The sequence below is a fragment of the Macaca mulatta genome, chromosome 12, assembly GCF_049350105.2.
Source record: "Macaca mulatta isolate MMU2019108-1 chromosome 12, T2T-MMU8v2.0, whole genome shotgun sequence".
NCBI lineage: Eukaryota > Metazoa > Chordata > Mammalia > Primates > Cercopithecidae > Macaca > Macaca mulatta.
Window position 1 is genome coordinate 9,389,687 of NC_133417.1, and position 27,559 is coordinate 9,417,245.

General features: G+C 47.1%; 2 protein-coding genes across 9 annotated transcripts in view; both read left to right on the forward strand.

Moving 5' to 3' along the window:
- WDR33 (WD repeat domain 33) overlaps nucleotides 1-27,559 on the forward strand; it is a 325,821-nt gene that overhangs the window by 140,921 nt on the left and 157,341 nt on the right. The gene's annotated exons all lie outside the window — the stretch shown is intronic.
- On the forward strand, nucleotides 464-26,355 carry AMMECR1L (AMMECR1 like). 8 transcript variants are annotated; one of them, XM_077956833.1, is made up of 10 exons: nucleotides 630-1,036; nucleotides 2,523-2,632; nucleotides 3,926-4,238; nucleotides 12,408-12,852; nucleotides 16,621-16,731; nucleotides 17,052-17,166; nucleotides 18,483-18,573; nucleotides 20,747-20,881; nucleotides 21,030-21,126; nucleotides 22,811-26,355. In XM_077956833.1, exons 4-10 carry the CDS (start codon nucleotides 12,446-12,448, stop codon nucleotides 22,920-22,922), a joined length of 1,068 nt encoding a protein of 355 aa, XP_077812959.1. In that variant the 5' UTR covers nucleotides 630-1,036; nucleotides 2,523-2,632; nucleotides 3,926-4,238; nucleotides 12,408-12,445; the 3' UTR covers nucleotides 22,923-26,355. The 8 variants fall into 8 exon arrangements, with proteins under 8 accessions (XP_014965313.3, XP_077812959.1, XP_077812963.1 ...); XM_077956835.1 differs by lacking the exon at nucleotides 630-1,036 and adding an exon at nucleotides 1,992-2,115; XM_015109827.3 differs by lacking the exon at nucleotides 3,926-4,238 and having other exon boundaries at nucleotides 464-1,036.

Genomic DNA, 27,559 nt, shown 5'->3' on the forward strand with positions numbered 1-27,559 from the left:
CGCTGAAGCCAACTCTAGCTGGGGGCTCGGGAGCGAAAGACACAGATGGGGCCCGGCCGCCCCTCGAATCGGATGGGCGCGCCCGTTCCCGGTGCATCAAGAGGCTGGCCCGGCCAGGGGAGAGCGGCTGGCACCGAACCCCACGCACCTCCCCGCGGGCGGGGCCGGGCAGTCGTCGGCTCGATTTAAAGCTGGTCTCGAAGGTTGCGGCCGGTCAGGCGAGGCGAAGCAACGTGAGCGAGGGTGCTTAGGGAGAACAGCCGCGGGCAGCTCAATGCTGGGTGGCCAACGCGCTACAGCTCCCGGCAGCAACCCAGCCGACAACCCGACCCGGATCCCGAGCTGCGTAGCGGACAATACTGCGCGCCCGTCCCGGACTACGACTCCCGGCGGGCTCTGCGACCGCTCCGGGGCGGCCCAGCGTGCACTGCGCCGGCCAGCTTGACAGCCAGGCGCCCCAGTCGGCTAGCTCTGCGCCCGGCCAGGGACGCTGGCCTTCTCGCGGTTTTCCCCCGATGTCTCTCTTTACTCCAACTGCCTGAAACTCGGCCCCACGAATGGCAGGCAGCGTCCAAAATTCAACCCCGTAGAGCCAGCACCAGCCAATAAGGCGCACGGATAGAGGCCACGTGACAGCAGTGGGCCGGCCCTCCGGCTGAGCCCAGATCTCTATGGTTTCCGCGGCTCGCTAGAGGGAGTGTGGTCCACTGGAGGACTCCCTACATTCTTCCTCCATTACCTCACTGCCTCCGGTGGCTGCTGGGATACCGGAGGACTCGGGTCCCGGCTCGACTCAGTCCTCCAGCCGCCCGGGGAATACCTCTAGTTCTTCCCGGCCGCCGCCGCCGCCCCGCCGCTTCCTCCTCCGCCAGCCGGCCTCCTTCGCCCCGCCCCGTCCGCGCCGCGCGTCCGGCCCGCCCGCGGGCCAGCTTCTCTCGGGAGCCCCCACCCAGGCGCATGGCTCCATGAAGCAGAAGGAGGAGGCAGAGCACGAGAGGTCCCGTCCGCCCCAGCCGCGTCTGGGCCAGGAGAAAAGGTGGGAAACTCAGGCTGCGCCGCGCCCTCCTCCTCCCCGCTGCCGGGCCCGGCCTCCCTCGGGCCGCCGCCGCCTTGCCCGCCGGGCCTGTTCTCGCCGGGTCGGGCGGCGGGGCCGGGAGGAGACCCCGCGGTCCTGGGGCGAGGGTCCCGGGGCAGCGTGGGGGAGGGGTCCCGGGCGGCGGGGGGGCCTCAGGCCCTGTCCCAGCGGAGGGCAGGGGGTCGGGAGGCACTGCCGGGGAGGGGCGGGCGGCGCCGTGCCCCGGGCCGCGAGGCTCGGCTCCCGCTCCTGGTCCTTGTCTGCACTCCCTCCAGGAAGCAGACTCGCTCGTTGTAAAGTTTGGTGGTCTCCGGCGCCGCCTGGTGGCCCCCACCCACCGTCCCGCCGCCCCCTCCCCCGCCCGGCGTCTGGATTCCACCCCCGCGGCTCGGCCCAAGCTGCTCTACCCGTCGCTCCATCGTCTCCCCAACTCCCCAGCGCCCCGGACCCTCTTTCCTCATACCCTCGTTTTTCACCTTTCACCCTCTCCCTCGGCCTGCTTTTCCCCTCCCTGCTCTGGCCTGTCGTTTTCTTAACACTCTTCACACGCGCGCTTCCTCCTCCTCCTCTTCTCTTTTTCCCACCCCTACCCTTGGGCCCTCCTTCCTTAACCTGCGCTGGACCCCTGTTCCGTGATCCGTCCACCTGACACGCTGGGTTTCATGCCTCTCTCTTTCCCAGGCTGTGGGTTGTGCCCTTCACTCTTTGCCCTCCTCCATTCCCTGTCCTGATCTGAACTCCTCTCCTTGCCACGGTCCCTCACCCTTATCCCTCTGGGCCTTATCCTCTTTCACTGCCCTCTCCTAGGATAGAGTGGGTGGGGCCTCTCCCACCCACAGGAGATGTAAACAGTCTCCTGTTTACTTACATCTTTGGGAGTAGCTCCATTCTCTACTAGTGGGGAGAGTTGGTGAAGCGATCAGGAAGAGATTTCTTCGAGACTGACAGTAAGGATGAATGACTCCTAGCAACAGTGACCCTCTCCTCCCGGCATAGCAAGATGGCCTGCCCTCAGGTCCCTGCCTCCGGCGTGCTGTCCAGTAATTCTTCAGTGCTGTCTTTGCAGAGGATTGGGGAATTATTTATCTGTGTTCTGAAACCGGCGGCGAGCCTTTAAATGGTCTCTCCTGGCTTGAGAGCAACTTTTGCTCTGCATCGGTGGTGGGGAAGTTTTAATGCTCGAGTTCAATAAATCAAACCTTTGATTCTCACCATCCTCCCCTCTTGCCGATGACGCTAAGGATGAGATGATTCAGGGCATGGGACTGCACTGCTGCCTCAGATTTAGAGTTTGAAAGGTTTTGAAATAAGGAGAGCCTGTTCTCTGGCTATTTGCTGTGCCCGCCCCGAAATTGCTCTGTGGAGTTGTGGTTTTTCAGAAACCGTATGTATCTTACCTCTGCCCTACCTGGGTGTTTGTTCACTGCACCTGCCATTTCCGTCTTAGGTACAGGAAGAAGGAATGGAATCCGAAGGAAGAAAATTCATTCCAGAGACAAAATAGCTCCCCTCCTCTGTTGTAGCTGTTCCTCTGGCAATACAAACTTTCTGCTTTCAGTGAGTATTATCTTGGACATATTTAGAAAAGAGCGTCATTGTAGTTTTTGGTTTTAGGCATGTGCTAGGATTTTGGGATGTAGGTGTATTTTGTTCATTCGTATTTTTCTACTTCCGTGAGGGGATCCTAATGTTGATGAAGTTTTTCCACTGATTCCCTTTTAAAATAATTTAAATATGCAAGTTTGTGTTCTGTACCCCCATTAGAGTGAGCTAGGTGGTGGCGTGGCATGATCTTTCCTTTATATTTCTAGTGTGTAAGGTCTGGCTCCCTACCCTTCCCAAATTCGTTTCTCAATATGACCAAAAAGGTTGTCTTAACTTTTAGGGTAATTAACTCAGAGGTTAATGCAGTTCCTGATCAAAGTCAGTTATTGGTTCTCTTTTCTATAGTTTCAGTCCTCAAAGACTTTTGGAACATTTTGTCCTAAATTCGCAATAGTGATGATATTTCCCTGAAAATCCCATCACAGATTTGAAAATAATTAAAATTTTTCACTGTAAACTTGAAACAAAGTTCTGGGGAAAAATTATGACGGCTGTGTCCTCTTAAGTTGATTCATGATAGTATGCTAACACTTAGGAGAGCGTTTTCAGAGTGCTTCACTTCTCGGTGAAGCCCCCCAGCCCCTCTGAGGGATGTAGGGGACAAATGTTTTTATTTTACAAATGAAAGAACTGAGGCCCAGAAAAATCTGGCACCTTGCTACAGGTCACATAGAAAACAGGGGAGGTGAAAAAAGTTTTGACTCCTAGATACATGTTTTTCTTTAAGCTAAGTTGAAATGAAAATGTATAGTTCTGGCCAGGCGCAGTGGCTCACACCTGTAATCCCAGCACTTTGGGAAGCTGAGTTGGGTGGATAACGAGGTCAAGAGATCAAGACCATCCTGGCCAACATGGGGAAACCCTGTCTCTACTGAAAATACAAAAATTAGCTGGGCGTGGTGGCACGTACCTGTAGTCCCAACTACTCGGGAGGCTGAGGCAGGAGAATCACTTGAACCTGGGAAGTGGAAGTTGCAGTGAGCCAAGGTCATGACACTGTACTCCAGCCTGGCGACAGAGCGAGACTTCATCTTTTAAAAAGAAAAAAAAAGGGTTCTTTATGTTTTTAAAAATCTATAAAGCTTAAAAACAATTGTTGCCAGGCATGGTAGCATGCATCTGGAGCCCCAGCAACTTGAGAAGCTGAGGCAGGAGGATCGCTTGAGCCCTGTAAATAGCCACTTCAGCCTGGACAACATAGCAAGACTTCATCTCTTTTTTTTTTTTTTTTTTTTTTTTAAAAAGTCCGGGCACAGTCGCTCATGCCTGTAAATCCCAAAACTGGGAAGCCAACGCAGGAGGATTACTTGAAGCCAGAAGTTCAAAACCAGCTTGGTCCACATAACGAGACCCCATCTCTACAAAAGGAAAAATTTTTTAAAATTAGCCGAGTGTGGTGGTGCATGGCAGTGGTCCCAGCTATTTGGGAGGCTGAGGCAGGAGGATCTCTTGAGCACAGAAGTTCAAGGCTACAGTGAGCCGTGATTGCACCACTGCACTCCAGCCTGGACCACAGAGGGAGACCCTGTCTCCAAAACAAAAAGGAACAATTATATAGGTAGGTCTGTGATTTGTGGGGGAAAATTTTCACACACCAAATGTTTTGGGTGTGTGTATGCTGGGGGTTTCAAAAATAAATGATTATTTGGTATGGTTACCAGAATGTATGTGGGTTTTTCTGACTGTTTCCTGGAATAGTTCCATAAGTAGGACAGAATTATAGCTCAGGTGCCATTTCAGTACCCATAATATAATTATTAAATTGAATTTCAACTCAACTCTGTGTCACAAAGGAAACAACAGCTTGTTCCCTTCTGTGGAAAGCTTGATTTGAGCAAACATCTGAATGCTAAATGATAACAGAAGAAAATGCAGAGACCCCATTTTTCTTGGCCTTTTTCCCACCTCTCAAATCTTCATGAGGTCATGCCCTCGAATAAGCTGTTTTGAGACATGTCTTCAGAAGGTGAATCTAGATTTTTTCCCCCCACCTTTAGGCTTTTCTAGATACTTTAATCTGATGGTTGTGTAAACCTAACTACTTTGACAACAGTTTTTTAAATTGGTATTCAATATCTATCAAGATGTCTACAATAATAGCATATTTAGCAAATTTAGTCTCTTTTTTAGTGTATATCTGTAAGCTTAAATGAGGGCTCTAGTGGAATAAAACTGTACAACTCTCAAGGCAGCAAAGTATTTTCCTCTGTGTTTTCTGGCATCTCAGAATGAAAAGAAGCAGTGGATGATTAATTAGAAGCCATTGCTCTCCAAAGAAGGAAACTATCAAGGTCATGAGAGTCATAATCCCACGTTAAATACGATCTTTTAGATTACAAGGTCATTCTTAATGGAATTGTATTATGAGGGTGTTATTTCTCTAGAAATTGTAAGCACTCAGAACTGTGTTCTTTTTATAACCGACACTACTTTTATCCGTGGGGTAGGGTAGTATTGGTAACAGCAAACACTTACTAGATAGTAGTTATGTGCCACAGAACTGCCAGGTGGTTTTTGTGTCTTTCACAGCTCACAAATAAACCTCTGTGGTAGCAGGAGCCCAAGTCCACAGAGATGTGAAAACTTGCCTGAGTTGTGTAGCTGGTACGTGACAAGTCAGACTTGGGATCTGAGCTGAGATTGTAACCTCAGAATGTAGGCTCTGTCCCCTGAAGAGGGGAGCTGCTCTGGAAAATGTGAGTTATTGTTTTCAGTGGACTCAGTAGCCTTGGAAGGGACCTGCAGTGAGAGAGGAAGGTCCTTTTGCCCAGCCAGACACGTGAGTGAGGGCATCATCACATCTTCATGTCAACAGCAGTCTCAATACCTGGTTTGTAAATACTAGCAGTGTATGAGAAATGGTTTGTATTAATCCCTGAAACCACAAATGGCCACCCAGGCAAATAAACTCTCCAGTGGGTAGTTCTGAAAGTGCTCCGTCATTCAAAAAGGAACAAATAGTTCTTCCCAACCACAGTTCAGATCGTCTGATCTATCAAAAGAAAGCCTTGAACCACCTAGAAGTGGCACCCAAAACCAGTTCCAGAACTGACAGCTACCCTTAAGGACGACAGCTGCCAGCATACATTGGACCAAGAAGTGAATTTAGGTGATAGTTGACCTAATTTTTAAAATGAATTATCCACAGTGGCTATCCATTTTGCTATGGATAATTATTAAACTATCCCTTGGTTTAGGCTGAATAGAATGGAGATTGTTGATAAGAATAGGCCCTTATAATTCAGTCATCCGCAGGTTCTGCGATACTCCACTGTCAGCAGGCAAACTTAAATTACTGGATGTGTAGATAAGATTGTTGGTGACGATCAGCAGTGTGTGTGTGTGTGTGTGTGTGTGTATGTATGTGTGTGTGTACTGTATGTAGGGCACCATGTTAGGTGCCGTGAAAGATGAAACAGATGCCCCGCAGCCTCTCAGGCTCAGGGTGATGCTGAGTTCAGTGCTGGGTTTTCAGTTGTAAGCTGCTCCAAATAGCAGTTCAGGTATAATGAAGTTCAGGGCCCCCTTGAGTGTGTACATCAGGTGGAGAGGAGAGAACGTCCTGCAAGCACAGGTCAGATGAGGACACCGCAGCATAACTGAGAAAGGCTGGTGACTTTAAGCACTGAGGACACACTTTATTTGACACCTGCAAGGTTAGGTCTTAAGAGGTGGTAAAACAGTGGTTCCTGTGATTTCTGCCAGCTTTTTGTTGAAGCATGAGTATTGTTTCCATCTAGTGGAAACCTAGTTTTAACTAGCTTATTCTTATTGGTGGTCCTAATGGATGAACGGGAAGAAAAGGGGATCACTACTGTGGACTCTCATCATGGCCCTTGAGCTGAGCTTTGTACGGGTAAGCAGCTGAAGTCCTGAAAGGGTCTTGGATATATATTCTTTTATAAAGCAAGAGTTTTTACACCTGATTTCAAACTTTTTTTGTCTTTTTCCTTCCGTTTTTGTGGAGAATGGGGTCTTACTATGTTGCCCAGGCAGGTCTCAAACTCCGGGGCTCAAGCTGTCCACCCGTCTCTGCCTCCCTAAGTGTAGGGATTACAGGCGTGAGCTCCTGCGCCTGGCTTCTCTTATTTCAGATGAACCAGCTTCACGGTAATTTGTACTATGCTCACAGTACCGTCCTTGGTCGTTTTCATAAAGTTTGGCAGGGAAGTTTGGCGGGCACAGATTTAGAAGAGGTGGAGCATGGCATTCAGTGGAGCTTTGTTTTTAGCTGACCAGACAGTCTGATCTATTAGAACGCTATTGGTTTGAAGTACCTTACCCTGTACTCAGAAAGCGGGGCTGCTGGAGGACCAGGTGTCTCTTGATCATTGCAGGGCAGTGCTGAGAGCCGAGTCGGGAACTACTTAGTTGTGATGAGACACCTACATTGTTGGAATAGGACTAGAGAATCTCAAACCTAAAGAGAACATTTTGATGAAATTCATTGATAGTGGTTGAGGTTTAAGAAGCCTTTGTTTATTACCAGCAGCTTGGTTTACTTTACGTTCTTTGCCTATAGTTGTTATATATTAGGCTATTTTTGCATTGCTATAAATACCTGAGACTGGTAACTTATTTTTAAAAAGAGGTTTAGGCCGGGCGCGGTGGCTCACGCCTGTAATCCCAGCACTTTGGGAGGCCGAGACGGGCGGATCACAAGGTCAGGAGATCGCGACCATCCTGGCTAACACGGTGAAACCCCGTCTCTACTAAAAAATACAAAAAAAACAAAAAAAAAAACTAGCCGGGCGCGGTGGCGGCGCCTGTAGTCCCAGGTACTCGGGAGGCTGAGGCAGGAGAATGGCGGGAACCCGGGAGGCGGAGCTTGCAGTGAGCTGAGATCCGGCCACTGCACTCCAGCCTGGGCGACAAAGCGAGACTCCGTCTCAAAAAAATAAAAAAATAAAAATAAAAAAATAAAAAGAGGTTTAATTGGCTCAGGGTTCTGCAGGCTGTACAGAGAGCGTGGCAGCATCTGCTTCTGGGGAGGCCTTGGAGCTTTTACTCATGGCGGAAGGCAAAGCGGGAGCGGGCACGTAAATAACAAATGCAGGAGCAAGAGAGAGTTGCGGGGAGGCGCCACACACTTAAATGACCAGGTCTTGAGAGAAGGCACTCGCTGTCATCACTCTCAGGAGTACAGCACCAAAGGTTGGTCCTAAACCGTTCGTGGAAATCCACCCGTGATCCAGTCAGCTCCCACCAGGCCCCACAGCTGACAATGGCGATTACAATTCAGCATGAGACTTGGGCAGCGACAAATACGCGAACTATATCAAGTTAATATTTGCTTTTTGTTGGCAGATAAGTAGAAGATTGGCCCCCTCAAAAACCCGCCTTAAATAATTGTGTAGAAGGATGGGAGGCGGAGAGAGTAGGTGATGCACAGAGGTATAGATGAAGTAAGATTGGCCATAGGTTGGACGTTTTTCAATGTTGGGCTCATTATACTATTTGTGGAGTATACTGTTTTCTCCACTTTGTTCATGTTTGAAATTTCCCATAGATTTGAATTTATGGAATAAGCTTTATAAGAAATGCCTTCTAATATATTTTTGATGCAGAAAATATCTAACTCTGCTCTTGGTCACTAAGACTCAACTGAGACTGTCAGTTGAATTGGTTACTTAGTGGCCTCCAGAGAAATGCTTGGGTCTAAAGGGCCAAAGATTGTGGTTGGTTCTGTTCGTTGCAAGTCACAGCTGGAAGATGTGGGGGAACTGTAAACGCTAGACAGCAGCTGCCACTGCGGTCAGTGATTGTATGTGGTGTGCAGGCAGACTCTTCTAGACTTGAGTTCATCTGCATTGGTGTGGTTTGAAAATCGCTTCTGTTGCTGTGTTTTAGGATGTTTCACCAGTCAGGTGGCTGACACCACCTGGAAGAGAATGTCTGAGTTGTTGCCTCCGTCTCACGACATGTAGCTTTTCCTTCAGGTGTGGTTTGGTGTAATGAGAATGATGAAAGGTTTTTTTAGCTTTTGCATTTTATCCCTCCCCTTTGATTTTTTGAATTCTGAGGCTCTAGAGGTGCAGAGCCTCAGGGCCCTGTTAAAACACCAGCTCTCTGGGAATACGGTCCTGCTGCTTCATCCAACCTGTATCTACCTTGCTGCCCACAGTTGCACACAAAGTAGAGTCAAGTGAGAACTCAGGCCAGTGACACCCATCATGGATTCAAATGACCCTGGGATGAGGGGATAATTTTCCAGGTGATGGCTGAGGTGTTGACTTTGGGCTTGGTTTTTCATGTTTTTTTCCCAGCTCCATTTTTGTTGGCAAGATTCTATAAGCTGTTAGATTAGTTCTTAACATACCCTAGAATTTAAATTTTTATTTATTTATTTTGAGACAGGGTCTCCTGGGCTCAAGTGATCCTTTTGCCTCAGCCTCCTGTGTAGCTGGGACCATAGGTGCGTGCCACCATGCCCAGCTAATTTGTTTTATGTAGAGACAGATGTCTCACTTTGTTGCCCAGGCTGGTCTCCAACCCCTGGGCTCAAGTCATCCTCCCACCTCGATCGACCTCCCAAAGTGTTGAGATTATAGGTGTGAGCCCCCACGGCCAGTCCAGAATTTAATTTTTTTTTTTTTTTAATCCTGCCCTAAAGAAAGAGACTGAATCCAGTGGATATTATTGACAAGACTCATTCTTTCTTGTAGTTCCAGGCCATAGAGCCTGATACATAGATCGCGATCTAAATCCTAGCTCTGGCCCAGGTGCGGTGGCTCACGCCTATAATCTCAACATTTTGGGAGGCTGAGGTGGGCAGATCACCTGAATTCAGGAGTTCAAGACCAGCCTGGCCAACATGGTGAAACCCCATCTCTACTAAAAATACAAAAATTAGTCAGATGTGATGGCACGTGCCGGTAGTCCCAGCCACTCGGGAGGCCAAGTAAGGAGAATTGTTTGAACGTGGGAGGCGGAGGTTGCAGTGAGCCAAGACTATGCCACTGCACTCCAGCCTGGGGGCCAGAGTGAGACTTCGTCTCAAAACAAAACAAAAAATCTAGCGTGCCACTTAGTGGCCGTGTGGACGATGTAGAACGTAAAATGGTGGTAGCATCATCTGCCTTGTTGAGTGCTTTAGAGGATTCAGTGGAACCCTATTTGAAGAGTGTGTGCTCCGTGCAAGTTCTGCTGTAAGCCCAGAGTGCGCAGCCACGTACTGGTGCCCCAGGAGTTGCCCTCCTAGAGAACAGTGGACCGAGAACCCAGATGATAAGAGCAGCTGGAAGTATGGATGCTTACCACATGCCCGTCACTGGTTTACGCCCTTTACATATATATACATTGATACATATATATATATTTTTTGTTTGTTTGTGTGTTTGTTTTTTCGCTCTTATTGCCCAGGCTGGAGTGCAATGGCACGATCTCGGCTCACTGCAACCTCTGCCTCCAGAGTTCAAGTGATTCTCCTGCCTCAGCCTCCCGAGTAGCTGGGATTATAGGCACGCACCACCATGACCGGCTAATTCTGTGTTTTTAGTGCAGATGAGGTTTCTCCATGTTGGTCAGGCTGGTCTCGAGCTCCCGACCTCAAGTAATCTGCCCACCTCGGCCTCCCAAAGTACTGGGATTATAGGCGTGAGCCTCTTTACATATATTAAACTTATTTAATTCACCTAACAACCCTAGGAAGCAAATACTATTATTATTCCTGTTTTGAGGAAACTGAGGCAGAAAGAGGTTAATCGTGGAGGAACCAGGATTTGAGCCCAGGCCACCTGGCTTTGGAGGCAGCATTTTAAAAAACCAAGACACTCTGCTCCCTCTCTCAACAGTCCAAATAAGACAGTGACATCCGTGCTCAGAAACAGTGTAGTCATTGGAGGTTTTATTATATCGAGTAAATAAGACTTTCTCAAAAAGAAGCCAGGTGCTCACACCTGACAGCTCCTGGGGAGGCTGCAGTGAGAGGATCCCCACCTTTTTTTTGAGACAGGGCTTTGCTCTGTTGCCCAGGCTGGAGTGCAGTTTGAGACCAACCTGGGCAACGTAGTGAGACCCCCATATCTCAAAAAAAAAAAAAATAGCTGGGCATAGTGGTACGTACCTGCAGTCCCAGCACTTTGGGAGGCTGTGGCGGGAGGATCACTTGAGTCCAGGAGTTGGAGGCTGCAGTGAGCTATGATTGTGCCACTGCACTCCAGCCTGAGTGACAGAGTGAGACCTGTCTCTCGAAAGAAAGAGAGAGAGAAAGCCCCTGTTTCAAGCAAGACATTTAAGTGTACAAGCTATTATTCTTGAGCCACAGAGGGCTTTGATCTCAATCAGAAATGCCCTAGATGTGTATTTGGTTATGAATCAGCATATATGAAGAACATAAATGATCCTTATAAAATGTTTATATCATTCAATGTAAAGTGACAAGTTGTTTGGAAATAATGGCATTGCAAATGGTGTGTAAATATTTGATTTGAAATTTAAAAGGTTAAAGAGTTTACAACTGAAATACTATTTGTAGATCAACGCCTAAAAAGATAATTATACACTACATGTCCAAATCACAGGGGAAAATTTAGGTAGGACAATGCAAATCTCTCTTCTCTCTCTCTCTCCCTACCCCCACTTCCCCTTCTTTCTCTCTCTTTCTGGCCAAAACAATAACATACAATGACTTGAGAGAAAGCTTAGTTTTCTGTAGTTAGAAACTTCACTGTTGTCAACATTGAAATAACTAGGCGCTATTTTCCTAATTCTGTTGAGGAGTGACACTTTTCGGACAACAGAGGGGACCTTAGTCGTGTTATGGCTATACATTTTTACCGCGGGCTTTTAAAGAAAAAAAAAAACCAATTAAAAAAAAAAATCCCTTCTTTCCGTTCGCATCATCAGCTAGGAGGAGGCTGTGGCTCCCCAGCCCATGTGACACCACATTTTGTTAAGCTGGGTGGCTTTGTCTCTGTCTGCCTGGCTATGACAGGGCAGAAACTGCCACCTCACAAAAGGTCTGTGAAGCTTGGGTCATTCGTGTGGATAAAGGTTTCTGCTAGGTTGCAGGTTTTTTGAATGGGGTCTTGAAAGGATAGGGAGATGTATAGAAACTGGAGTCAGTTCAGAGGGGAACCAAAGAGAATGAGGGGGCTGGAGGAGGAGAGCTGCAAAGACAGAAAGGTGGGAGCCTTGTGTTAGAAGATGTGCCCTCTTCAGAGTGACAGCCAACTGCTTTTCATCCTCGCTGTGGTTTGGGGCTGAAAGTACGAAGATAGATTGTAGTTAGTGATGAGGAAAATGCACAAGGATGTGGTTAACAAGGAACATCATGGAAGTTCCTCTGGAGTTCTTTAAAAATAGGATGGTTCAATTTGGAGTCTCTAAAAAAGGTAGAGACATCATGATGATGAGTCTGACAGGTCATGCGCAGTCCTCCAGGCGGTCTGGAAATGTCCTCGGCCAGCTTCACGCTGGCTGCTGCCCCACCCTGTCTTCTGCCCTGGGGACTCTTGGGGAACAGGGAGCTGCTTGATGCCTGCCTCCAGCCACGGTAGTCATACGGAAATTTTGTGGAAAATAAAAATTAGTTCTCTTTTAGGAAAAGGTTAGGGGTTTCTTCTCCTGGTCTGTGACCCTTTTTGATCACGTGACCTGGAGGTTGCAGTGGGAGAAGGAATTTGACAGCTCTTAGCTGGTCCATGCAGACTCTCTCTCCTTGATGTTTTTTCTCTCCTTTTAACTAACCATTCCAATTAATGCTTAACTTCCTCATTTTGGTTAGGGTTCTGCAGCATTCCAGACCTCGAGCACTGAATCAGGATGGGAAAAAGACGTTGTGTTCCCCCACTCGAGCCCAAGTTGGCAGCAGGCTGTTGTGGGGTCAAGAAGCCCAAATTATCTGGAAGTGGAACGCACAGTCACGGGAATCAGTCCACAACTGTCCCCGGCTCTAGTTCAGGACCTCTTCAAAACCACCAGCATGTGGACAGCAGCAGTGGACGGGAGAATGTGTCAGACTTAACTCTGGGACCTGGAAACTCTCCCATCACACGAATGAATCCCGCATCGGGAGCGCTGAGCCCTCTTCCCCGGCCTAATGGAACTGCCAACACCACTAAGAATCTGGTGGTGACCGCGGAGATGTGCTGCTACTGCTTCGACGTACTCTACTGTCACCTCTATGGCTTCCCACAGCCACGACTTCCTAGATTCACCAATGACCCCTAGTGAGTAACTCAGGTGCTGGGGCCACTGAGGAAGGCATGGCGACATCTTTCTGGGGTGATTCTCTCAAGAGATCTGCTGCTCGGAAATCTTTATTATCATTTGAGGAAAGGGTAATGGGAAGAGAATGATAAGAAATGTCCAGACAGTTTTAAATACAGTTCACATTTGGAGGAGGCTGTAGGCTTGTTAATGTTCTGGAAATCAAGTGAGTTCATTCTTGGCTCTTCTGTTAGTTCACATGGCAGTGGGTAGGTCATTTAACCTCGCAAGTGGGGAAGTCACGCCATACCACTAGGGACCCCGTAGTGTTGAAGTGCGGGTGAGTTGGAAGTCTGAGGCCAGGCTGGAGACTAGGAGCTCTCATTCATTGGATCTGTGAGTTGGTTGACAGGGGCCCCTCACTTTGTTCATGAGAAATCCCTTGGTAAAGCTGTAGGGCCACTGACATCCCATCAAGAAAATCAGAATCTGCTTCAGTATTTTTAGCTGAAAATTCTTTGTTGCTTGTCCCAAGACCTCTGCTGGTCTCAGTGACTTAAATAAGCAATATGTATAAAGTAAACTGAAAAACTCCATGCTAGCATATTCTTCTTCCTCAGAATTGGAAGCCACTCTGAGCTGGCTTTGAAGAGCATTGCTGTTTTTTTATTTTTGTTTTGGGGGCATGCTTTTGGAGTATTCGTTGATATGAGACTATTCGTTCCTCAATTGTTGGTTGCATACAGAGACTGCAAAACCTTGGCTGGGGCATGGAGAGGGTGTGAAGAAAAGGAGCCTCTTCCCTTGGGAGACCTGTCAGGTTGGCAGATCACACACGCACAGAGCTAAGATCGCACACGCACAGAGCTAAGATCACACACGCACAGAGCTAAGATCACACACGCACAGAGCTAAGGTCACACACGCACAGAGCTAAGGTCACAGACGCACAGAGCTAAGATCACACACGCACAGAGCTAAGGTCACAGACGCACAGAGCTAAGATCACACACGCACAGAGCTAAGATCACACACGCACAGAGCTAAGATCACACACGCACAGAGCTAAGATCACACACGCACAGAGCTAAGGTCACACACGCACAGAGCTAAGGTCACACACGCACAGAGCTAAGGTCGCACACGCACAGAGCTAAGGTCGCACACGCACAGAGCTAAGATCACACACGCACAGAGTTAAGATCGCACACGCACAGAGCTAAGATCACACGCACAGAGCTAAGGTCGCACACGCACAGAGCTAAGATCGCACACGCACAGAGCTAAGATCGCACACGCACAGAGCTAAGATCACATGCACAGAGCTAAGGTCACACGCACAGAGCTAAGATCGCACACGCACAGAGCTAAGATCGCACACGCACAGAGCTAAGATTGCACACGCACAGAGCTAAGATCACACGCACAGAGCTAAGGTCACACGCACAGAGCTAAGATCACACACGCACAGAGCTAAGATCACACGCACAGAGCTAAGGTCACACACGCACAGAGCTAAGGTCACACACGCACAGAGCTAAGATCGCACACGCACAGAGCTAAGATCGCACACGCACAGAGCTAAGGTCACACGCACAGAGCTAAGATCACACACGCACAGAGCTAAGGTTACACGCACAGAGCTAAGATCACACACGCACAGAGCTAAGATCGCACACGCACAGAGCTAAGGTCACACGCACAGAGCTAAGATCACACACGCACAGAGCTAAGATCACACACGCACAGAGCTAAGGTCACACACGCACAGAGCTAAGATCGCACACGCACAGAGCTAAGATCGCACACGCACAGAGCTAAGGTCACACGCACAGAGCTAAGATCGCACACGCACAGAGCTAAGATCACACACGCACAGAGCTAAGGTCACACGCACAGAGCTAAGGTCACACACGCACAGAGCTAAGATCACACACGCACAGAGCTAAGATCACACACGCACAGAGCTAAGGTCACACGCACAGAGCTAAGATCGCACACGCACAGAGCTAAGATCACACACGCACAGAGCTAAGGTCACACGCACAGAGCTAAGATCGCACACGCACAGAGCTAAGGTCGCACACGCACAGAGCTAAGGGGAGTTGTTCTCTGAGACCTGTCAGGTCGGCAGATCACACACGCACAGTGCTAAGGGGAAGTTGTTCTCTGTGAGTGCGTCAGAGGAGAGGAAATGTGGAGGGAGGTGTGCTCGGTTTTTTGGGAACTGTCACCCTGGGGTAACGTGGTTGGAAAACACCTGACTGAGCAGGTGGAGATCCCAAGCCTGAGTGAGATCCAGGGTGCCCCATGTAAGAGAGAGACACAGTTTGGAAGAACAGGTGGTGATGTGGGTGTTTAGGGAAGGTTTAGGCTGTCGTATTCAGGGCTTTGCATTTCCATCCTGCAGGCAATGGAGGCCTTGTCTTGAAGGATTTTTCAGTAGGCTTTGGGGCTGCAGCATTGGCTGGTGCTGTGCAGGTGCTTTATTGGAAGGAAAAGATGGCTAGACGGGAGAGCTGCTGTGGGGCCCTTTGTGACAGTGATCAAAGCAGATAACTTTGAAAACTTAAGTTGCCTCTAGAAATTATTAACTCAAGAATCTAAGAGGTAAGGGCATTAGTGTGGAGAGATTTCAGGAAGAGGGAACAGGCCTTGAAACCTCTTGCTAAAAAATCTGTCACTATCAATCTGATATAGCCTAATGAAGTGTGACTTTGGCCTAGAAACAGAAAATGGCAACTGCTAATAAAAAGGTGTCTTGGCTGGGCACGGTGGCTCATGCCTGTAATCTGTAATCTCAGCACTTTGGGAGGCTGAGGTGGGAGGATCGTTTGAGCCAGGAGTTCAAGCTTAGCATGGGCAACATAGTGAGACACCCCCCATCTCTATTTTTTTTTTAATCTATTTTTTTTTTTCCTTTTTGAGACAGAGTCTCTTGTCGAGGCTGGAGTGCAGTGGCATAATCTTGGCTCACTGCAACCTCTGCCTTTCAGAATCAAGCGATTCTCCCACCTCAGCCTCCTAAGTAGCTGAGATTACAGGCGCCTGCCACCACGCCCGGCCAATTTTTATATTTTCAGTAGAGGCGGGGTTTTACCATGTTGACCAGGCTGGTCTAGAACTCCTGACCTCAAGTGATCCGCCCACCTCGGCCTCCCAAAGTGCTGGGATTACAGGCGTGAGCCACTGCACCCGGCCTTTTAAAACCTTTTTTTAAAAATTAAAAAAGGTTTTTTGAGGGAACTTTTTTTTTTTTTTCTGAAAATTTATTTTCAGAGATATTTGTAGTTTCGGAGATATTCGTAGTTGTCAGGGGCAGACACGATCATGAAACATGATCATGGAACAACAACATGGGATTACAGATGAGCAGGGGGCTGTGCAGGTGAGGTGTGTCATCGTGAAAGACAGAGCTGGGGAGCATGGCTACCTGCATACATAGACTTAGGGAAGAGGAAACTGGAGAACTGGAAGAAAAAGTGGAGTGTTGGGTAGAGAAAGAGGAAAGGAGCATGTCCGTTTGGCAGCAGAGTGAGTTAAAGTTGTCAGCAGGGAACACGGGAACCGCTACGCGGAGCCTCTCCTCATGCTGCCTCGTAGGTGTCCTGTTTCCCGCCAGGGCTGTGCCGTTTTCAGAAAGGCAGAGAGTCCTTTGGGTAGCTGGCGAGTCCGAAAAGAGGGATTCTTGGCAATAACAGAAATGAATAGGGACAAAGCCAAAAGGTTTTGTTCTTATCCATGATTAATTTGGGGCTGGAGAATGTTTTGTGTTTTGCTTTTTTTAGTCCGCTCTTTGTGACGTGGAAGACAGGGCGGGACAAGCGGCTTCGTGGCTGCATTGGGACCTTCTCAGCCATGAATCTTCATTCAGGACTCAGGGAATACACGTTAACCAGGTAATGACACCAGATGTTAAGAACTGTAGATAACTTGGCTAGAATCAGAAATAGCTGCCTGACTTTATTTCTTCTAAGTGATGTATGTTGAGTTTTCTCTTTTTGGTAATCAGGACATGTAAGGGGCTTAATCTGGTGAGTCACTTATCAGTTCAAGTACAGACAGTTAATAGCATCGAGCTGTTTTTAACGTGTTAGTGTTGATGAACAATAGATACTCTCTGAATAGCTCAAGATTCATAAATATGGGGGCTCTGTGGCACCTGATGTTGGCTCCTGACTCCAGAGCAGCCTTACCTGTGTTTTCTGTCCCCCTCCAGTGCACTTAAGGACAGCCGATTTCCCCCCCTGACCCGAGAGGAGCTGCCTAAACTTTTCTGCTCTGTCTCCCTCCTTACTAACTTTGAGGATGCCAGTGATTACCTGGACTGGGAGGTGAGAACAGCCGCATTTGGAACTCTGCATCTCTCGTTGCATTTGGGTTCGGGTTAGTACATGGCAATGTATCTCCTTCATTGAGAGAGAGGGCATAAGAATGTGAAGGCTCAGTTTGGAACCAATTGTGGGCAACATAGGTGACAGAAGAGGTGCTCCTGTACCAAGAGTAGGCAGAAATGTCAGTGTAAAGGCTTGCTTCTCCTGATTCTCCCTAGTCTGCTTGGTTTACATCTTTCTCCATGTCTAATAAATAATGGAGTAAAAGAAAATATTCCAGATCCCTCTTGGCAAGCCTTGGAGTAAAAGTTTTTGTTTGCTTGTTTTTTTTTTTTTTTTTTTTTTTTGAGATGGAGTTTCATTCTTGTTGCCCAGGCTGGAGTATAGTGGTGTGATCTCGGCTCACTGCAACCTCTGCCTCCTGAGTTCAAGGGATTCTCCTGCCTCAGCCTCCCAAGTAGCTGGTATTACAGGTGCCCACCACCATGCCCAGCTAATTTTTCTTTTTTTTTTTTTTTTTTTTTTTTTTTTGAGACAGAGTCTCACTCTGTCGCCAGGCTGGAGTGCAGTGGCGCAATCTCGGCTCACTGCAACCTCCCTCTCTTGGGTTCAAGCGATTCTCCTCCCTCAACCTCCTGAGTAGCTGGGATTACAGGCGTGTGCCACCACACCCAGCTAATTTTTGTAGTTTTAGTAGAGACAGGGTTTCACCGTGTTAGCCAGGATGGTCTCAATCTCTTGACCTCGTGATCCACCTGCCTTGGCCTCCCAAAGTGATGGGATTACAGGGGTGAGCCACCGTGCCCAGCCGTTTGTGTTTTTTTACTAGAGACGGAGTTTCACCATGTTGGCCAGGCTGGTCTCAAACTCCTGACCTCTGGTAATCCACCGGTCTTGGCCTCCCAAATTGTTGGGATTACAGGCGTGAGCCACTGCACCTGGCTGAGTAGAAGTTTCTATTAGGAATCAGATATGAAGGATCATGACCCCAGATAAAAACCTAGTGGCATGCTTATGTAATGGGATAGGGTCAAGGTAACATATTCACAATTCCTGGATGAGTTACTTAAATAATTCATTTCTCCTACCTTCATATTCTCAGAGGTGGCTGCACATACTCTCGACCCTTCCCTAAAAGCAGAACTTTGTTTGGCCTCTGTACCTCCTGAGATAGGATTAGTCATGAAATGCAAGAAACTCTCCCTTTTCTAGGCCTGCATTAAGCTGGTCAGGAACTAATGTGGATTGATATGTGGGGACTGAAGTTCCATTAGAGTAAGTAAATGCCATTTACTTGGTTGTACTTTTTTCTATAGGTAGGGGTCCATGGGATTCGAATTGAATTCATTAATGAAAAAGGTGTCAAACGTACAGCCACATATTTACCTGAGGTTGCTAAGGAACAAGGTGAGTTGGATGAATGGGATTTTAAGACAAGTATCATTCACAGTGTTGCCAATTAAAGGGCAAGAAAGTGAAGTGTGTCATCTTTCAGCCCAACTGCAACTAAGAATGAAGGCCTTTCTGCCTCTTAATACCTGTCAAATTCCTGTAGAACCAAGGGTAAATTTCCAAAAAGGTCTAGGAGCTGGGAAAAGAAAAAGGGTAAATAAGTCACTTACTCGCCTGCTATTTCAAACACTTCTTTTCAATAAATAGTTTTATTTCTTGGCCCCTTGAACTACAGTGGCAATTGTAGCAAAATACTGTGAATCAACCTGACCATATTGTAGAATTCAGTAGGTATCGAACTTTGGATGACAAATCATTAAACAATGTTATACATGGCAAAGGGTGTCAACATAGTCCTTACTGTTTTTTAAAGAACTCAGTAGTCAGCCAGGCGTGGTGGGTTACTCCTGTAATCCCAGCATTTTAGGAGGCCAAGGTGGGTGGATCACGAGGTCAAGAGATTGAGACCATTCTGGCCAACATGGTGAAACCCCGTCTCTACTAAAAATACAAAAATTAGCTGGGCATGGTGGTGCATGCCTGTAGACCCAGCTACTCAGGAGGCTGAGGCAGGAGAATCGCTTGAACCCAGGAGGCGGAGGTTGCAGTGAGCCGAGATCGCGCCACTACACTCCAGCTTGGTGACAGAGCGAGACTCCGTCTCCAAAAAAAAAAAAAAAAGAAAAAACTCAGTAACCTTTAAGTTCTTCTGCTGGGGACGTTAAAGGTAGGGTGGATCGAGCAGATTTTCTCTTTAAAAGAGTATCTAGAAGGGTGCCTTTACATGTTGTGTGTGCATTCTCTGATACGCAGTGCAGTTTTCCTTCTTTCTTGGAATTAGTCTGTTTTTGAAAATAATATGTGAAACACAGTATTTGTTGGGTATGAACCTAGAATAGAGAAAAAATACCCAGTGAAGTATATATCATGAGCAAACATGGAAAGCAATTGCCTGGTTGGTTTTTTTTCGCTTGTGCTTTAACTTTTTCAAAAGCAGTGTATATGTGGCATAAAAGCAAACCTTTTAGCCACCTCTTTTAGGTCATAAACCTAACGCTCTGTACAAGGAGGCATACCATGTTTTGTAATGAGGAGGTGTAAATAATAGGTAAATAATCAAATTACTTTTGCCATTTGAAAGTTGGTTGGAAAAATAAAAACTTTGGAGCACGTAGCATAGTAATTTAGGGGATTTTCTTTGGTTTTTCAATTTGATGAAGTTGGTTTTATGTGTTAAGAAAGAGGCTGGGCACACTTGCTCACATCTATGATCCCAGCACTTTGGGAGGCCAAGGTAGGTGGATTGCTAGAGCCCAGGAGTGCAAGACTAGTCTGGGCACCGTGGTGAAACCTCGTCTCTACAAAAAATACAAATTCAGCCGGGTGTGGTGGCACACACCTGACGGTCCCAGCCACTTGGGTGGCTGAGGTGGGAGGATCACGTGAGCCTGGGAGATGGAGGTTGCAGTGAGCCAATGTCGCGCCACTGCACTTCAGCCTGGGTGACAGGAGTGAGACCCCGTCTCAAAAGAAAAGAATGTGCGAGAATAACACAATAGTATATGCATGAGCAACTTTTCGGCCCTTCCTGAGGGAACAGCTCTTTCCTTCCTTCCTTCCTCGCCCTCTTCCTGTCTTTCTCTTTTTATTTCTTCCTTAAGACAGGGTCTCCTCCTATCTATCACCCAGGCTGGAGTGCCGTGGTGTGATCCTGGCTCACTGCAGTCTTGACCTCCTGGGCTCAGATGATTCTCCCACCTCAGCCTCCTGAGTAGCTGGGACTATGGGCGCATCCTACACGCTCACTTAATTTTTGCATTCTTAGTAGGGATGATGTTTAACCATATTGCCTAGGCTGGCCTCGAACTCCTGGGCTCAAGTGATCCTCCTGCCTTAGTCTCCCAAAGTGCTGGGATTACAGGTATGAGCCACCACACCCAGCTAGCTTCTTTCTCGCTGTCAATTTTTTACCATGCAAAACAGGACTCCTAAAATCATCACATTGAAGGAAGATCACACAAAGAAATAGAAGTTGCAGAATGTAAATTCCTCTCTTCCCACAGAGCAGCCTTGGGGACCAGCACTAGGCCAATAGGCTGGTCTAAGTTGGAACCATGTTTGTTCCTAGATAATTATACTGGGGTAACATCTGACAGGAAGGACGCAGGAGCAGGGAGCCTGGGGACAGCCATTATGGCATGTGTCGGGCTATCATCTCATGTCTCAGAGTCTCCACGGGACTGTCAGACAGACTGGGCGTCAGGTACGTGGGGGTCAGTGCCCAGGGCTTCCTCTGCCTTAGCAGACTCGGCTGCTTCTTGAGTCCCATTTCTCTTCTTGCACGGGCCACATAAGAGCATGCCTTACTCTTAGATGTGCATTGACCTCAGTGTGGCCTCTCTCCTCCTCAGACTGGGATCAGATCCAGACAATAGACTCCTTGCTCAGGAAAGGTGGCTTTAAAGCTCCAATTACCAGTGAATTCAGAAAAACGATCAAACTCACCAGGTAAGCCATTGTCTTGTTTTCCTTATCATTTCTATTTAGTTGGGGTTGAATGGAGGATAACTTTGATGGGATGGGGAAGACGTTTTCTCTGTGAATGTCCCTAAATCAAAGAAGTGTGGGTGAAGTTCAAGTTCTGAGGAAGCAGTGGCAGCAAAAGCAGAGACTCTCCCAGCATCCTGTGCATCTCCACAGCTGAGCTGGGGACACAGTTGGAGCAGGCTGTGGTTGGCTTTGCCAGACCCACGTGGTTGGGAGGCTGAGGGGGAGACTGAGGTTAGGAGACAGTGCTCTCTCTGGAAGTCCAGAGTCAGTTGAGGTGCCGCTTTCTGACAACACATGCAGTCAGGTGGCAGGAGATGCAGGAGAGTCAGAAAATGCTTTTTACAAAAAGTTAAAAGGAAATGCCTCTCATTTGGGGGAAATACTTCTAGGAGGAGGCTGCATAGTGTAGTAGAATGCAGATGGACTTGGAGTTGGAATCCTAGCTTAACATTTACTAGCTGTGTGACCTCAGCCAGTTACTCTACCTCTCTGAGCCTGTTCCTTGTCTGTAAGATGCGAATGATAATACCTTATAGTTGTTTGAGGCTGTGCCAAGGTAATGGATGGAAAATTTCTAGCCTGGGGCCAGTCAACATTGTAGGTGTTCAGGAGATGTTAGTTCTCTTCTCATCCCTGTTGAAATCAGAAACACTGAGAGGTTTAGCTTCTATGGGCTTTTGTGGGCCTCTTTTGGGCCCCTCATCTGTAAAATGCTGAATAATCATATACTATCACAGGTCTGTTTGGAAGATGACCCAGTGTTTTTTAAATGCTTTGGATTCCAAAAATTTTTAAGAAACAAAAAACTCTTCAAATACAAAGCATTATTATTATTATTATAATTTATTTGAACAGCCATTTCCCTGTCAAAATTCAGGAATAATCACCTTGCAGTGGAGGAGTGATTACAGTGGGAAAGAGATGGCTCTGGGTAAGGATTGTCACACCCAGCTCCTGTGGTCTGTAGTAGGCTCCATAGGTTTGTAACACCCCATGCTTCGCATCCTGACTCATGGCTCTTTCCAGAGCACAGCCAAAGTGCTGTGAATTCTGTTCGGACGACCCTGTGATATGGCATATTCATCTGGGGAGTGAGCCCTATCCTATTCTATAGAACCCCGAGGATCCTTTAGCCTGCTTCGGCAGACTCTGACCCCGAATTAGGTGTCTGTGTCCCTTTTAGTTATAATAACTTGTTTGTTGCTCTTATGCAAATTGAGGTTGCATTTCTGTCAAATGTATCACATTTACTCTGAAAGTAGATACGCAATTTGCACTGGGTTTTGGTGCAGCCATCTTCCAATCTGCCACCCGTGTAATTTGACCTTGAAATTCTTCATCCAGACCCCAGTAGCGGATTGCTTACCAGCAGCCTGATGATAAGCACGTGTAGTGTTTCCAGGTGGGATGTGCTGAAACACATTCTCAGGGGGAATTGTGATCGTGCTTTTTCATCTTGTTCATTTGTAATAACAGCATTGTTTTCTTGTGCTGTCTTTCATTTTCTGTAAGTAAGATTGCTCTTGGTCTTCCATTTTATTCTTTCAAAATGTGGAGTAAGCTTTTGGTTTTTCTCTGCTGAGTGACTTTACAGAATGAAGCGTTTGGGGTTCCTAATACCCTTTCCTGTTTCCTCATACAGGTACCGAAGTGAGAAGGTGACAATCAGTTACGCAGAGTATATTGCTTCCCGACAGCACTGTTTCCAGAACGGCACTCTTCATGCCCCGCCCCTCTACAATCATTACTCCTGACACACGGCTGCATGACCAGTCCCACCCCCCTGTGGCCGCCAATGGCTATGACATCATTGGAGCAGATGCCTCCTCTTCCTGGTCCAGTTACTTCTATTACTGCACCATTTTATGATGCTAGCTTCCGTTGCCAAGTCTGCCTCCCGCTGACTGAGGGAGGGTCGGGTTACCTTGAATGAAACAGAACTTGAGGGGCCCAAGCCTTATCTCAGCCTTTCCTCAATATGGGGTTCTGTTGGATTGGGGCTCCTCCCTGACTGGTGGGAATTGCTGTGTGGGTTCAGAAGACCCTTGTCTGGTATTTGCCACATGGGTGTTGACCACACGCTGGAAGCTGAAATGGATGATCCCTGAAGGTTGAGCCCCACACACACCCCTGCAGCCTCCCCAGATGAAGTAGGTGTATTCCCGTGGCAGTCTGGGCAACGGAGACCAACAAACATTTTTAGGTTGTTTTAAATTCCTTTTTTTAAACTTCCAGTTTATTGCGTACCAAGAGTTGATTACAACCTCCATGCTTCATAAGCGGACGCCACGTTAGGGTTGGACGTGGGCACCACGAGTCCTTCGAGGCTCCTGGACAGAGACCCACATCAAGATCGGAAGCCCTTTGGGTGGCGTTGCAGATCTCATTGCTCAGTAGGCCGTGAAGATTTTCATCCTCATCCCACTCTCAGTTGGATTTTCTGGCACTCTTCCTGCATCGAGTCTCCTGCTGACTGAACAGAGCTCCGCGGTGTAGCCTGCTGAGGAACGGAACGGAGGTGTGCACGGGAGGCCCCGACGTCATCACTGCGCGCAGGTGTGAGAGGAGAGGCCTCTCCTGCACCGCCCGGCTACCTCACTCCTCTGCTGGTAGCAGTGCCTAGAGCTGGACCTCGGTTCTCAGAAGCACACACGTGCAAACAAGCGATGGAGCTGGGCTTTAGGAGGGGAGGACACATCGTAGGAGAGAACCCAGGGTCTCCGAGCTGGTTTTCTCTTCAGGCAGACATCTGAGGGGCCTGTAAGCAGGGCAGTTCCTTTTTCCAGTTTGCCTGTAGAAGTGGGAAGACTGTTGATGTTTCTGTCCTTTCCAGGACTTCAGAAAACAGTGGTGTAATTACACAAGGTGGATCTTTATCTTGCCTAACATGCTGGGAATCTTCACCCCACCAGGGCAAATTTCCAAATAGCTCATTTTATTCTAAGTCTTTCAAACTTTCATCTGACATATTTCCCTTTCCCATTGTCGCTGATTTCCAAGTCGCTGTCAGCAATGTTTTCCTCTCTCCTTGCCTATTCTTCACTTATTTGGTGGCAAAGTTCATAGAACTAGGGGACTTGGAAGATGCTTTGAAAATATTGTTACAAAGGCACTGCTAAAATGATTCACAGGAAGAGTGGCCAATTGGAAGAAGGATCCTAAGGATGTGACACTGGTTTTCAACAACATGCTTAGAGAACTCTTGAAGTGGATTGGGTGTCCACCCAGTGAACATAACGTTTTTATTTAATTTATTTTTTGCAGTTTATGTGGTGATGGTGTGGCTTTCCGAAACGGGCAAATACTCAAAAGATCTTCTGCATTTTCTTCTTCCAGGAATGGGGAAGGGGAGCGGGGGCACAGTCTGAGAAAGGACACCTGTGCTGTTCTAGGCATCGCTGGCAAGTGTGTGGGAAGGGATGGGCAAGGGTGAGTGGGTGCGCTCCACACCGTCCTGTGCTGCTCGGGAGGACCTGGGATGTGCGAGGGAAACGTGGGTGACGGTGCCTAGGCCGCGGCCCTTCACTGCTGTGCTGGGTTCCTGCAGCCTGCTACGTTTCCCTTGGCAATGTAAATGAAGATGGAGGGGTCATTTCATGATTTCCTGCTGCTGAGAATAAATGTCTTGTTAAAACATGTGGCAACGGTTACTCTTAGGTGCCATGGATTGATGTCAGGGTGGTCAGCTCTGGACTAAGCCACCCACCTCCAATTTGTACAACAGTATTGATACATAGGGCTACACTCATTACTGTTCAAGTGTTCTATGTTAAAAGTTGTGTTTAATTTCTAAAGATTAAAAAAAGCAAAAAAATTGGTGCTAAACCTTCACCCCTGAGCACGCTCAGTGAGACTGGTCATGCAAGCATTTACAGTGCCATGCTCCTCAAGCCGATTTTTTTCTTGTAGAAATGTTGCCCTATTTGTCTTCTCCAATGTATGTTATTTTATTTTATTTTATTTTATTGAGGGGGGTAGGAAACCTGCCATTTAAGAAAATGAATAGAAAATTTTAAAACCCAAGAAATGGGGAAAAAAAAAAAAATCAGTGCACAAGAATCGGGCTGGTGAGGCCCAGCACCACACTGAAGTGGGCTCAGTGGTTTTGGAGTGAAGAAGCCTTACTCCCTGCACATTCCCTCATGCTCCCACACAAGTCCAGCAATGGAAACGCTTGGGTTCCTCTTGCTTTGTCAAGGGGACTCAGGAGTCGACCAAGGGAAACCATTTGGCCCCGTGAGGAATGGACACTGTCAGTGTCCGTCCTGAACGGGGCCTAGTCAGGAAGCGGTCTAGAAGTGTACGGTTGTGGTCGCCTCATGAAAGTGTGTAGCAGGTGGCTCTCAGGAAAAATACCAAGTCTGGATCATCCATGTGGCAGCTTTGCATAGGGAGAAGACAGCTCCGAACTGGAACTGAACTGCCTTCTGCATGCTTGACCAAAGCAGTGATGAGGGTGGCCAGTACCTGCAGTGTGCATGGTAGGTTTAAAGAAAAGGGAATGTGTTCTGCTGTTTCCTTTGTCCTTGGGCTGCTCAAGCTGGACAGTAGGTAACCACTGTTTTCAAGGACCAGCCCAACTTCTCTGGCTTGGTTCGGAGTTCGTTTCATCCCTAGCTGTGAGTGCCTTTTGGTCTGGAAAGTTGGCTTGTCTCATAATACCCACAGCTAGGACATTCTCTCTGTAATTATGAATTGTCCTTGTTTTCCATTAAAAGAGAATGTCTCTGATCACTAGAGTTGGTCGGTGTTGGATTATTTCCACTGTGAGATTCTTAAAACTTTTTCGCTTCATAATAAAACAACTCATGTTAGAGACCCTTTCAACATGAAAGGTTTGTAGTTGAGACATTACATATATTTTATTGTTTATAATAAAAATCATCTATACAAAAGTCCTGGGTGTTAATATTTTGCACAAGATCTGTTTTCCATGATGTGTTGACATCTACAATTTCACTAACTGTTGATGTTCTTTTCTATTGAGATTCTGGAGCCTAGGGAGCTGTGTTCTTTTTGTTCATTTCGTTCTTATTTCCCTGAAGCAAGAGACTATATGGCCTTCAGTGCAAAGACTTCAGACCAATTCTTTGTATTACACTTGGTTGCCTCTTGGCTATATAACTTCTGAGTGCAAATCATTGAACTCTTTAACGAAGTATTGTAGAGAATAAATCATAATGGATATATGTTTTGTCCTGCCTCTTTTTTAAACATGTGACTTGATTTATATGGAATGGTGGTACGTTGTCTTATTTTTGAAGACAGGCAACAAGATAGTATTCAGTCAGCTAGGATGTCTTCTGTGCTGCTCCTGACCCCACCGTTGTGTATGTTTTTGTGGTTGGTGGCAATGCCACTGGTGTTTTAGAGCCAAGTTCCGTGAGCAAGCAATCATTAGCTCTTAAGATTTGGGTTTCTCCAGACAGGTTCGTTGTGAGATTTTTCACATGAGACTGACCTTACCAAAAAAGCCAAAATCTCTTGAAGAGGAAGAACCACTAAAATTTAATATAATTTGGTGATGTTAATTCCAGCAAAGACCCTGGGACATCCTGGTGCAGTCTGACCTACCCAGTTTTTGTTTTTGGATGACCCAGAAAGATGAGATGTGTTTGGAGAAAAGGACATCTTCAGTTTAGACTTTTTTTTTTTTTTTTTTAAACTTGGCAAAAATAATTTAGTATTCCATTTGGGCAGCACCCTGGGGCCTGCTTGTCCCTCCCTGGCTCCAGCCCCCTAACCAACCCACCCAAAGATCAGCAGTTGACACTATTTGCAGGGAGGTAGAATTTTTTTTTTTTTTTTTTTTTAAGGTTCTCAATTCTGAGGCCCTTAGCAAAGCTCAAAAACACATGGCTACAGATAAAAACATGCTGTCGGGGTTAGGTAATTTTGAAAATTGACTACCAGCAGCTGGCTAGATGTTTACAGGCTTTGTTAATAACTGGTGTGTCTGAAGAGGAATTCGTGTCTTCAATATAAATTAATGTTCTAGAGATTACATTCCATGTTACCTGTAACTAAACAGCATGGAATTCCCTATGACTGATTTTGGGGGAGAGGGTGATTGGTGATAAAGCAAAATTTGTGATTTTAGCCATCACTGTTGACTTCTGGAGTGTGAAATAAACCATCTGATCGGGTCAGTGGTGCTAATTGTGGGAGTGGAGGTGGGGGAGGTGCTCTACAGCTGCTTCTAGATCAATCTAGGTCTGTAACCTTGGCTTGAATAATCTGACTGAACTACTAAGTGGGCTGGTTGAAGGGCTTGACTCAACCAGTACCGTACAAGAATCAGAGTAGCAGCCTGAGGAATGTAATGCAAGTCCTGTCCCTTCTGTGTCTGTTTTCCTCATTAAAATCAAGCTCAGACGAGAATTCGAGGGTC